Raw genomic sequence first — 12419 nt, 5'->3', positions numbered from 1 at the left:
GACACACATGTTGAATGTTGACCAAGACAATAAATGTTCATACTAAATATGTCAACAGTTAACACCGATAAGCAGAGAAGGTGTCATGTTTTTATAGTGAACCAAACTGAAGTACCAAACAGGCCTTTGAGATTACAATCTTTTGCAAACCTTTTAAGGGACGAAAATACCCTTTATTTTTTCTCATGGCTTCTTTTAATCCGTAACACTTTCTCATTTTTCTTCTACAACCCGTGTAGTGTTCACATAGTTCTACCCAGAATATATATATAAATATTTAAGCACCCAGAAAATGGCCACAACACAAAGTTAAGATCCTCTTTCTCTTTCTCTTTCTTTTTCATACACACTTCGTGATACTCCTTTTTCATGTTTAGGGACTCCGTTCTTGGCTTTGTCTGGTTCAAGCCTTGAACGGAGGGAAAACGGAAAAAAAAACATGGGTTGCTTTAGTTGCACAGGCAAATCAAGCAAAAAATCCAACAACGTTAATCGCACCCAGAAGCACATTGCTGCTGGTAAACTTTACAAACGGATTGCAACACGTTAATCTTTTCATGCATTAAGGAACAGGTTCATCTGTTATTTGTCGTCGCATTTAATTTTTCGTTAATCAAAAAACAAATAAAATTTGGACTTGGGTTTGTCGTGAATTAATCCGGGGTCTGTCTTTTGTATATTGGTATTTTTTTTTCATTCTAGAATAAAAAAATTCTTGTTTGGTTTCGACGTATGGAAGAAAGAATTTGAAACTGGTTTCTGTTTGATTTGTTTGGTATTGAAATTTGCTTTGTTGGTTTCTTGAAATTTCAGAGTGAGATTTAGATGTGGATGATATAAATATAAACTCTCTAATTGTTCGTCGTTCCATGAACCATAAACTTGGTTGTTGTTTTTTTTTTTAATTTTGTGTTTGTTGATTGAATGGTGCGATCATAATCCAATCATTTGGTTTTACCTTTCCTTTTTGAATTTTAACAGCGATAGGTTTTTATCATCTGTGGTATCCTTAGATGAATCTATGCATAATTTTGTTTGATCTCTGACCTTCACGTGATGTTGATTTTGTATATGCACGTGTGTGCTCAATTTTTTCGTAGTTGTCAAAATTAATTTGAAAGTGAATGGTAAAAGTGAAGATAATCATCATCGAAAGCCTGATCAGCTATCTGTTGACGTGAAGAATTTGAATTTACAAGAGGTTTCTGATGAGGTAAACGTTAGAAGTTACCGAGCACAGACATTTACTTTTGACGAGCTTGCAGCTGCAACAAGGAAATTTAGGTCAGATTGCTTTCTGGGCGAAGGAGGGTTTGGCAAGGTTTATAAGGGGTGCATAGAGAAATTAAATCAGGTACGCAACCAAAATTGTCTTACAATGTTTATGCAACTTTTGTATGACATCACTCTACTTTCATAGTATTTGATAGATACTCATTTTTTTTGTTTTAAAATATATTTAAAACTTTTTAAATATATTTTGAGAGTACAGAATAGAACAATAAAAAAAAATCAGCAAATCATTTGGACCGAGTTTTATATGGTAATAAAGGTTTGGTGATATTGAGGTTTGTTTTTGTCTGCATAGGTTGTGGCAGTAAAGCAACTAGACCCTTATGGGCATCAAGGAATTAGGGAATTTGTTGTTGAAGTATTGACATTGAGTTTGGCAGATCACCCTAATTTGGTAAAGTTAATTGGGTTTTGTGCTGAGGGAGAGCAGAGGCTATTGGTTTATGAGTACATGCCATTGGGATCTTTGGAGAAGCGTTTGCAGGGTATATAGATATATATTTTTCTATCCTATTATCTTAATTTTCTTCAGCTAGAACAAAATGTGTGGGAAGATTTTCTCTGACCTTGGTTTATAACTTGTTATTTTGTTGATTTTGTCAGATCTTCCACGTAGCAGAAAAGCACTTGATTGGAACACGAGAATAAAAATTGCAGCTGGTGCAGCTAGAGGGTTAGAGTATTTGCATGATAAAATGAAGCCTCCTGTCATATACCGTGATTTGAAATGCTCCAATATTTTATTAGGTGAGGATTATCATCCCAAGTTATCAGATTTTGGGTTGGCAAAAGTAGGACCAAGTGGTGATAAGACCCACGTTTCAACAAGAGTTATGGGAACATATGGGTATTGTGCACCAGATTATGCAATGACGGGTCAATTGACGTTCAAGTCTGACATTTATAGCTTTGGAGTTGTTCTTTTGGAGATCATCACAGGCAGAAAGGCCATTGACCACATGAAACCTCCTAAAGAACAAAATCTGGTTGCATGGGTATGTCAATATGGTCTTTCATCCCACTTTCTTCAGAATGTTACACATCTACTTATAATGCATTTAATAAACTTTGATACTAGTTAAGATTTTCACCATAAGAAAGTTGGAAGCTTTGATTTGCCCATCTCTTGCAAGAAGGTGCTTACTAAATACAGATTAAGATAGGTTAAAGTTGCTTCCTTAAGATGATTGAATATGCTGTTGGAATATTTTTTTCTGGGATAAATAGGAGAGATTGATACCTTTGAGTTATGAGTTGTCTTAACCGTCTCCTCCCAAGGGAGTTAGGTTTTATGGCACATGTTTCTTATATGTCATTCAAATTTTTCATTTTTAATCCAATGTAGGGCTTTCAACTCATTCTTAACATAAGAAAATGTCAATATTGATGTTGGTGAAGAGAATTTTTTGTTTTTAAGGTTGTTAATGCATTGTCTTCCAAAATCACTAGCTTATAATGCATTGTATATGTTTTATTACAGGCAAAACCTTTGTTCAAAGACAGAAAAAGATTCTGTGAGATGGTTGACCCATTGCTTGAAGGTCGGTATCCAGTAAGAGGTTTGTACCAAGTTCTTGCTATTGCTGCCATGTGTGTTCAAGAACAACCTAGTATGCGGCCTGTCATAGCTGATGTGGTTACAGCTCTAAATTACCTTGAATCCCAGAAATACGATCCCCAAGTTCATCTAATTCAAAGCTCTAGAAATGGTTACTATTCCTCAAGAGCAAGAAGCCAAAATCGTAGAGCAGCTGGCTATGGCTCTGAGCCAAGACCGTGCAAAGTTGGTCATAAACTACTTGTTAGTGATGGCAATAGTAGTAGTGGTTCGGAGTCAGAAAGCTATATAAAAGGTCTATCTTCTCCAAGAACACGAAGTGAAGGACATCAACATTTTTATAGAAATAATGATTCCGGGACAGACAGTTCTGCAGATTAGTAAAGTGCCTCGTCTTTTGACATTCATACTGTAAAATGCTTAGCTATCAAATAACAAGTTATTTGCTTTTGGCTCCTCTGCTGTACATTTGAGCTGGCCTTTTTTCTACCAAGATGGATTCCTCTCCTAGAGTTGTAGTTGATTCATCTCTTAGAATTTATCCTCTGCTACACTAATACACTTTTTTTCTCTTAAATGATAACTTCAGTTCATTGGCCATTATTATCTGCATACTCTATATCTTATGCTTTTATAGATGCAAGGTACTGTCATTGCAATGGGCAGGCTCAACAGATATAGGATTATAGTTTGTGGTTAGACTATAAAAATGTGTTAGGAATTGGATTTTAAGCCTGATTCAATCATTCAAAACTAGTTTGTAGGATAAAATTTGCAGTCAATTATATTATCACTAGTCGAGATTTTTAACAATTAATCATTTTCTGTTAGCTAAATGCTCTATTGTTACATGTGTATCATTTATTATTCTTATTTTCATATATAAAGATGTAAAATCGAATGCACTTGATCTTTTCATCTTTATTACTTAGTGAAATGAAATAAGCATGCTTAGATAGATGCCTCTGTATTAATATTTTTCCTAAGCTATTAACCCTTGTATGTGTATTAATTCATTTCAGAAAACAAACAGCGGTGATGAATAGTAACTGGGATGAGTAGCACTTTTTAACCAGTGGATGTATGTGAAAAAATTACTTGAATTACTTTTAACCATGTTAGTGATAGTTAGGCTCTTTATTACTGCCATCAATGTGTTATTAATCTTCCTCTAAATTTTATTTTTTCTTTCCTTTCAAAAGAAATTTTACTGCTGCAAGTTTGTTGTTCACTCATTGTTAATTTTTTAATTAGAAGGAATTAGAGGTCATTGTTATGTATGCCATGCCATTAAATTACAAAACATTGCAGTTACAGAAAATTCTAATATTAGAACTTGATGTATGACTTGGTTCGGAAGTCAAGTAAGGTCATTTTGGACTGTAGAATTGAGTTGGTTTGGTTCAAAGGTCAATTCGAGTTAGTCTCGATCGAAAATCAATTTGAGTAGGTTCACACCGAAGAATCAAATCTAGTTAGTCTAAAATGAAGGTTGAGTCGAGTCAACCTCGATCAAATGTTAAGTCGGTCCATACCAAAGAGCGAGATGAGTTGGCCTAGGCTGAATTGTCAAGTCATGTCATCTTAGAACCAAGGTATGATTGAGTTATCTCGAGTCAAGACGAGACAATTTAAGCCCAGGTGGAGCCTAGTCAGTGTAGGTCCATATGAAGCCAATTCAACACGAGTTTAGGTTAAGTCAAGTTGGTTTGAACCTCTCAAGTTAACTCTAATCGATATTAAGGTGAGACGATTTAGACCCAAATTAAGCTGACTGAACCAGACCCAAGTAAACATGATTCACTTTAAATCTAAGTCAAATTGAGTCAGTTTGACCTATGTCTAATCTATATAGTAAGATATAAATCAATCTCATTAAATTTAAAAAGTAAATTCAATTTAGATTTAATATTATTTAAATTAGATTTATATAAATCCAAATCTTAATGTAGGTAAAATGGACGTGGATTATAGATCAAATCTATTTTATTAAATCTAGATTTTGAAAAATCTTCAATCCATGACCATCCTTAATTGTAATAGCACATTAGGGTAGAATATCCGGATTGTCTATGTGTAGCTTGTTATGATGATATATATATTGATGGGAATTGTTGGAATGGTATGTTTTGGAAATGTAAAAGTATGTGAATGTGATAATTTTGATATATTAACTAAGTTTTTTTATGCTGTAAAGGTTAATGGAAAATTTTGTTTCTGTGTCTATTTGTGTGCGTTTAGCTACATATGTCTGTTTATGTTAATGAGCAAATAAACTGGGTTTGTCCGAATCTAATAGATCTGAGTACAAAAATTATTGTTTGGTTGGTTTTATGTGGTTGGAGTTATAATGGATACTGACATTCAGATAAAAGCGGGAATGACGGTCGAATATGGATATTAAATTTTAATTTCGTGATACTCGATCTGATATAAAATCATTAACTAAAAAAATAAAAGTTTTGCTTTGACCTTAATTTTGTGTCACAACCCTCTTCTTTTTCTCTGTAAATTTACTTTTCTCCTCCGTCTTCAAGGGAATCTGCTCTGTAGCCACATGTTTGTTAAAGGTATGTGGCCTCCACCATAAGCCTTTAGGGTTTAGGAGAATAGGAAATTAGATGTGAAAGAAATAAGAAAAAGAGGTGCAACAGAGATATAGTGGAGGCAAGTGACAAAGATGCGGTCAACCATGAATGATCAACGAGAGAAAGAAAATAATATAGGTTAAGCCTCCGCTATGGATTTCAAGACTTTTGTACGTTTATTTCTTTCGAGTTATTTTTTGTATTATGTATGGAAAATATTTTTTAACAATTTTTTTACAATTATTTATGTAAGTTGTGATTGTTTGGTTTTAAATATATAGACTAATAAAATAGTACACATAATTTATTTTTAATATTTTTTTTTATGTTTTTTACAACCTCTATTCAAATTATGATGAATTCGTCAGCAAGATTCAATCTCACTATCCTTTAGTTCAATCAAGAATGTTTCTATAATTAATTTATATTTTATTAAATTTAATTTAATTTAATTTAATTTATATTATATTTTTTATTTTTTTAATAATTTTGTTTTAAAAATTTATAAAATATTTTCTTTTAAATATCTACAATATTTATATTTATTTACGATTTTTAAATGCTTACATATATATTTTTAAACGGATATTTTTAAACACATATCCAACTAGTAATTAATATATTTCTTTTATTATAAATATAATATTGGATAGACATTCTATTAAATATATTGTCATCCTTAAATTTAGTGTCTATTTAATTGGATTTTATGATCAATAAGAATATAATTAGGATATTACAAATTTTATCAGTTTCACTTTAAAATGTTATTTATTGTGCCAAAAACTTAATGATAGTACGCGTTATATGTTTATATTTAAATACGCCGATATATTGGTTAAAAGATTAATTTGGATTACTCATAGTATTTCTTTTTTCTTTTTGGGTTGAATGGACTTTTAAATATACATATGTGTGAAATTTGAATTATATGAAATTTCAACTATGAATGTCTAAAATCTGAATTGAAGTATTTATAAATTTGGTGAGATTATAAAAGAAAATAACTTCTAATTTAATAAACAAACAATGCATTTTTTCATGGTATTGCTTTTTGATATACTCCTATTCTATATTGATAAGTTACAATCTAATTTGAATTTTTATATCCAAAAGTATGATGTTTAGCCTTATTTGATTTAAATAATTAAGCTCATTTTTTTTTTAACAGACAATATAAAATGTCATGTTATTCTATTTTAGGTTAATATTTAAATATTTTTTATAATTACAATGCAAGTAAAAAGTAAATATACAAGCAATTTGAAATTGAAGAGTTATAATATTGTGCTTTTAACATTTGAAAAGAATACTGAACATGCTATATTACATTTAGCTACAAGTGCTAAAATGTTTCATATAATAATGTACATATAGAAAAATAAATAAAACAATGCATAAGATGACAAAAGTTTTATAGTGTTAATTGGGTAGTTTGGTGTAACTAAAGACTAAAAATTAGAAACATGTTTTAAGGTTTAATCATCTTCTTCTATACTTATTTATTTTTGTGTAACTTGAAGTGTATTAAAAATAAGAATGAGAAAAGAGAAAACATTGTAAGGGTTCACATGCTACAATTCAGTGACTTCGCCCTCTTGACAACTGCCCACCCATAAGTATAGAGTAGTTGCTTTCTTCTGTGGCGATAATATTCTACAACAATCCCTTCTTGGTGACTACAAAACAAGGAAATCTAATTAGTTATTAAAATAATACAAATTTGGTTTCTTATCTTTTTATTTTCAGATTGATCTTTAAGATTTCACGTGTGAGTGTGTATGTGTGAATATACGATGAATATATTTTTAATATCATTTGAGAGTTTGGTTTCTTATCATTTTTTATATGAATTAAAAGGATTATATCTATTATTATTTTTTAAATTTGAGAATTAAAATGTATTAAAATTTGAAACAGACTCATTCCAACTTTAAATATACGTTTAAATTGTATATAAATTTATGAATGTGTACCTTTTTCCAGCGTAAGGGATCTGGTTTTTTCGTTACTACAACAGAGGTTATTTTTTCTGGTGAATTCATTCTCCATCGGCAGAAAGGGGGTTTGGATTTGTCATGATTATAAACACCAATAACTTGTTTTGTGGTGGAATCGAAATGAGTGTTGCTCATGTAGTAAACAAAGGGTTTCTGACAAGGGTGTCTGGCAACAGGCCTTGTGTTGAAAGCATATGCAGTGTAATCAGCTCTTCTATACCAGTTCAGAAAGGTTCTCGATGGCATCTCCATTTCTCTAGGGGACAATACTCCCCTTAGGATTTGAACCACATACCCCCACGAAACAGATATTGACCAATAATTATGTCTGTCATAACATATTGATTGTTGCATTATGCTGCCTGAGTCCTCATTCACTGATTTCATCAGGTGTTTTAAGGCTGATACTCTTGTCATCCTTGGGAATATCGGTTGCACTACATCAAGGTGGTGTAGTGATACAAGTGGTGCCACTGGATGTGCCCCTAAAAGCCCTAACAGGTCTCCATACACATCATACTGCACAACCAAAATGATATAAATCATAGTAATATTATGATCAGAATTGTGACGTTTATTTAATTGAGTTTATAGATATAACAACCAGAAGAATATTGTTATATGGTGTTTGGTATAATGGGAATACATGTTAAAATATGTGTCAACATCATTCGTTACCTGATGAAAGCCGGCTTCCTTTGTTAGAGGCACACCTAGCTCAGCCATGCAAGCTTGAATTCTATCATCACTACCATACAAAGCAGGGTATCGTTGAATGCAACGATCTTGCATCTTTGCTAATTCTTGGGCAAGTGGGTAGCTTATGGCAAATCCTCCACCACCATATGCCATGGCATATGAGAAATGCATGTTCTGAACATGGCTTTCGGATGAGCTTCCAATATAATAAAAGTGATTATGGTTGTATTTAGAAAGAATTCTAACCACATTATCAACCATAAACACGGTGTCATCATCGCCCATCACGAACCATCTCACATCCTTCATCCCAAGTTTCAATGTCTCTGTCACCACCCTTGATATCCTTAAAGCTGATCTTTGTCCTTGACGATTTGTATACCTAAACTTTGAAGTGTCCCCAGAGATATGAATGTTGGGTAAGCCCTCATTTTTTTGAGTTTTCACTTTCTGATCTAGCCACACTACTCCTCTTGTTTTGTTAGGCCTCCACCATATCTTAATGTACTCTTTTCTGATGTGCCATAGATTTGATGAACCAGCTATCCCAAAAACGATGTGTTTAACCTCGGTTTCTTGTCTCCCAGACATTTGTTTCGGAGTTAATCTAACTACCACGGGAGAATTATTTCCATAATCCTCTTCTTTCTTTGTTTCTTCTGCATGAGCTTCAACTTCAGCTTCAACTTCACCACCACCACCATCATCGTCATCACCATCATTAACCTCTCTTGGTCTTGGTAGTTTATCTACTAATGGTTTTTTCTTTTCATCGCCTTCATCGGTATCCATGGTTTCTGAGGAATTATCGTTGTGAGTATTTATCTGAAAGTTTTCTTTGGTGGCTTCCTTTAAATTGGTGGTGGGAGTGGTGCAGTCATCTTGATCATTGTGGAAAAGGATGATGTTGGAAGAATAAAGGGTGTAGAGAACAATGGTGATTAAGATCAACCACGTGAAGATGCTTTTGGAGCTTGTCTGGAGCATGCGTTGATGGGAAGAAGAGTACATAATTTTGTTAGTATGAGATTTTCAATTTCCTTTCAGATTGTAGGTGGTTGAGGGAAGGACTTTCAAGCTCAGAATTGTTCGGATCATAGAAACATAAACAAGGCATCATTCTTACTATTTTATCTTAATTAGTGCTTTCTAAGTGAAATTTGTTATGGTAAGAACCGAAGTTGAATGCGATTTTAATGCATGTTTAGTTGACAATTGCATTATTGGTTAAGTTCTTTATCACTATTTCCCCCTATATTAGTTTCATCTAGTGAGGTTTATTGAGTTTAAATTGAGTAACTAAACATTAAAAGAATAAAATCAAATAGCTTGTCTATTTTTTATATAGAAAAAGTAACTTAATTGTTAAAGCACAAACACAAAAATAATACTTTTATAAACTAATAATTTAATATGTTCATGAACTTATTCATTATTGGAATTTTTTTCGTTGTAAAATAATAATGAAATGTAACTTTAGTGTGTATGATAATTAGTATAATATAACAACTAATTTTAGCATTTAAAGACATTACTTATTGTATAATATGGTAAGTAACATTATATAAAATTATAAAAAAAGAGTTAGGTAAATGTTTTAAAAATATTACATGACAGATGGAAAAAAATATTATATACATATATATATATATATATATATATATATATATATATATATTACATATTTATCACATATGACTTATTATATTTTAAAAATATTTTAGAATTATCTTTTTAAAGGAAGAAATGAACATTAACCCCCACAGATGTATTGATAAGTGTTTGGTTTAATATTTCAAGCTTCCATTTTTTGAATATAAATACTCATATACATTAAATTTTCATAATTAATGTCAAGTTTCTTGAACATATCTTAAGTTCTGGAAGTAGTTTTTTCTTATACAAGTTACTTCAAAGCAATTTAATCAATATATATTAAATTTACTTTAGTTAAGATACGTTGAATGTAATGACTGTTATATAATGATGTTGAGATTCTTTTGCATTAGAATTCAGTGAAATATGAATTGAATATATATGAGTTTTCGATTGAATTGAATTTGAACCTATACTTCAAATTGTTTTGTTTCGTCATAAAATATACAGACTTTTTATGAATATTATAATTATGATGTCAAAATATGTCATAATATATTCATTTTATTTGTTATAATATGTCTTTTCTACATTACTGATGAAAAAGGCATGATTTTTCTATAATACAACTAAAATAAATTTCTCTTAGATCCTATTGGTACGTATATTTGGTCCACGTGGGTGGTGTCTCTTACCTATATATATTTCAATTTATTGGAGTCAACAAGGGTGGCATTGATATTACAGGGTGACGGGGCCACCACGTAAAAAAGGGATGATGTAAAGATCTTCTCTGTTAGATGAATTAGGAAGAATAAGTACAGGGTGAAATGATGGTGAAGGATAGGTATATAACAGACACAATTAACCCAAAGAGAACCCATTATTCTGAATGGTAAATGGTGAAAGCGATTATTGGTATGCCAAGGACACAACCTCTTAACCTTAATGGACATATACGTATGTAGCTGTAGTCTCACCTAAATGGGACCAACCTGATAAGATTATTCTACCAACGTTGTCATTGCAAAAATTACTTTTTATAGTAAACTTTTATATTGATATAATATAAAGAAACAAATAGAATATATATAAGTCCAATTTATATATTTATAGAATTGATATTACTCAAATTCAAAATTTAAATAATTGGTTTTTTTGATAATGAACTCTTCTATAGAAACAAATTGAACTTAAATTTTTCGAGTACATAGAAAAGAATAAACTTTCTTGTTTTTGATCTGTTAATTTATTTATCTGCGTGTGAGCAGAGGGTTTTCTCGAGAGACCCACCAAACAAATTGTAAATGCAAAATAGTTTTGGAAGTGGAATGATAGCCAACAGATTTAGGTGCGATCTCTAAATTCTAGCTATAAGAAGAAAAGAAAATATATATCGAACTACCTATCACTACTACTTTTCTTTCCACGACATGCATTTCTGTTTCTTGAACTCACAGAATGATTAGGACACAGCTACCAACTGATTAAATTATGGCCTTATGAATTTGATGGTCAGGACTACTTCAATCGCTTCTTGTCACTAATTATGGAGTAGCCAACCACGTCAAAGAAGGAATTAGGGAAACGTCAAATCTCCATTTCCATCTACTTTACAGGGAAATTATTTCCTTTTTTTCGATTATTGATGACAATTTGTGGTGGTGAAGTACATCGTCCAGCATCGACCAACATGGCATCACGTGTCCACTTTCCGTGCCTGTCATTTTGGTGGGTGGGGTGGGGTTGCAAGGTGTTAAGATCCAAGCACACCACTTCTCGTCAATCATATACTTAATTATTTTCACAATATCCACGTATTCCTAGATATTTATTCATTCATTTTTAGGTTGTCTCTTTTTGTTTTTATCCTTTGCCATAATTTAACCATCGCAGACACACACGCACAAAGTATTTCCCTACAAACAAAGCGGTCGGGAGAACATGCAAAACCAACAGAACACTACCAACAAATTATCCAAAACACCCACTACTCAGGACTTCAAAGTCAAGAGGGTTGTAGGAGCCATGTGAGAAACAGTGCTTGGGTTGTGTGGCCAAACCTTTTTTCACAATGATTTTGGTCCTCTTTTCTGTGTTTTCTTTCACTCATACATACTATACACTTTTGCTATTCTACAAAAGTCAAGCTCTCATCATTTAACCAGGTGTACTCTAACCATAGTACAACAGAATAGTCCGTCATATCGATCAGAACATAACCAGCTCACTTTTTCGATCTTCCTGATCCGTCAAGCAGAACACGGAACTGGGTTTGAGGTATATGTTTTCTGGTGCCAAACTTGTGCTAATTATACTCTCTGCCATGTCCAACCAGATATTTCTAAATGGCATCAGTAGTATAAAACCAGTAAACTCCGAAAACAAAAACTGTTTATAGAAACTATTTAACTGTGAGATTACTTTGCAAATTCTCCTGCTGCTGCTGAGAAGTTTCTATTATTGTTCCAAATATATGCTTGCTTTGCATCTTGAATTTCACTTTCATACTATCATTAATTTTCATCCTAGATAATATGCTTCATTAATTTCGTTTCCCTTACGTGTTGTAAGGCCTAGCCAGAAGCAGTTAACTGCTATTATTGTCATAATATTAGAAAACAACACTGAGGTCCCAATGACAGAAAATTCCACGCCCCTCTTCACACAGGATCTCATTGTCAC

General features: G+C 32.1%; 2 protein-coding genes across 2 annotated transcripts; one reads left to right on the top strand and one right to left on the bottom strand.

Annotated features, from left to right (window-relative positions):
* The first annotated feature begins 114 nt into the window (after nucleotides 1-114).
* LOC108333091 (probable serine/threonine-protein kinase PBL5) lies at nucleotides 115-3451 on the top strand. Its single transcript, XM_052870993.1, has 6 exons — nucleotides 115-308; nucleotides 378-518; nucleotides 1101-1354; nucleotides 1589-1778; nucleotides 1897-2288; nucleotides 2774-3451. Exons 1-6 carry the CDS (start codon nucleotides 293-295, stop codon nucleotides 3230-3232), a joined length of 1452 nt encoding a protein of 483 aa, XP_052726953.1. The 5' UTR covers nucleotides 115-292; the 3' UTR covers nucleotides 3233-3451.
* A 3562-nt stretch (nucleotides 3452-7013) lies between these two features.
* Nucleotides 7014-8930, bottom strand: LOC108332930 (uncharacterized). The gene is made up of 3 exons (XM_017568230.1): nucleotides 8118-8930; nucleotides 7416-7958; nucleotides 7014-7118 (listed from the first exon to the last, which is right to left on the bottom strand). Exons 1-3 carry the CDS (start codon nucleotides 8928-8930, stop codon nucleotides 7014-7016), a joined length of 1461 nt encoding a protein of 486 aa, XP_017423719.1.
* Nucleotides 8931-12419: the final 3489 nt, after the last annotated feature.

This window comes from Vigna angularis, chromosome 11 (genome assembly GCF_016808095.1).
Source record: "Vigna angularis cultivar LongXiaoDou No.4 chromosome 11, ASM1680809v1, whole genome shotgun sequence".
Taxonomy (NCBI): domain Eukaryota; kingdom Viridiplantae; phylum Streptophyta; class Magnoliopsida; order Fabales; family Fabaceae; genus Vigna; species Vigna angularis.
The sequence above is the reverse complement of the archived record's forward strand: the minus strand, read 5'-3'. Positions and strand labels throughout refer to the sequence as shown.

What these genes read in the sequence shown, in the direction of transcription:
- LOC108333091 (XM_052870993.1), top strand. An exon ending in CCAGAAGCACATTGCTGCTG is followed by an intron (nt 519 to 1,100) that starts GTAAACTTTACA and finishes ATTTTTTCGTAG; the next exon opens with TTGTCAAAATTAATTTGAAA. An exon ending in GCATAGAGAAATTAAATCAG is followed by an intron (nt 1,355 to 1,588) that starts GTACGCAACCAA and finishes TTGTCTGCATAG; the next exon opens with GTTGTGGCAGTAAAGCAACT.
- LOC108332930 (XM_017568230.1), bottom strand. Translation starts at nt 8,930, where the DNA reads ATGGATACCGATGAAGGCGATGAAAAGAAAAAACCATTAGTAGATAAA. An exon ending in AGGAAGCCGGCTTTCATCAG is followed by an intron (nt 7,959 to 8,117) that starts GTAACGAATGAT and finishes TTGGTTGTGCAG; the next exon opens with TATGATGTGTATGGAGACCT. An exon ending in ATCCCTTACGCTGGAAAAAG is followed by an intron (nt 7,119 to 7,415) that starts GTACACATTCAT and finishes CTTGTTTTGTAG; the next exon opens with TCACCAAGAAGGGATTGTTG.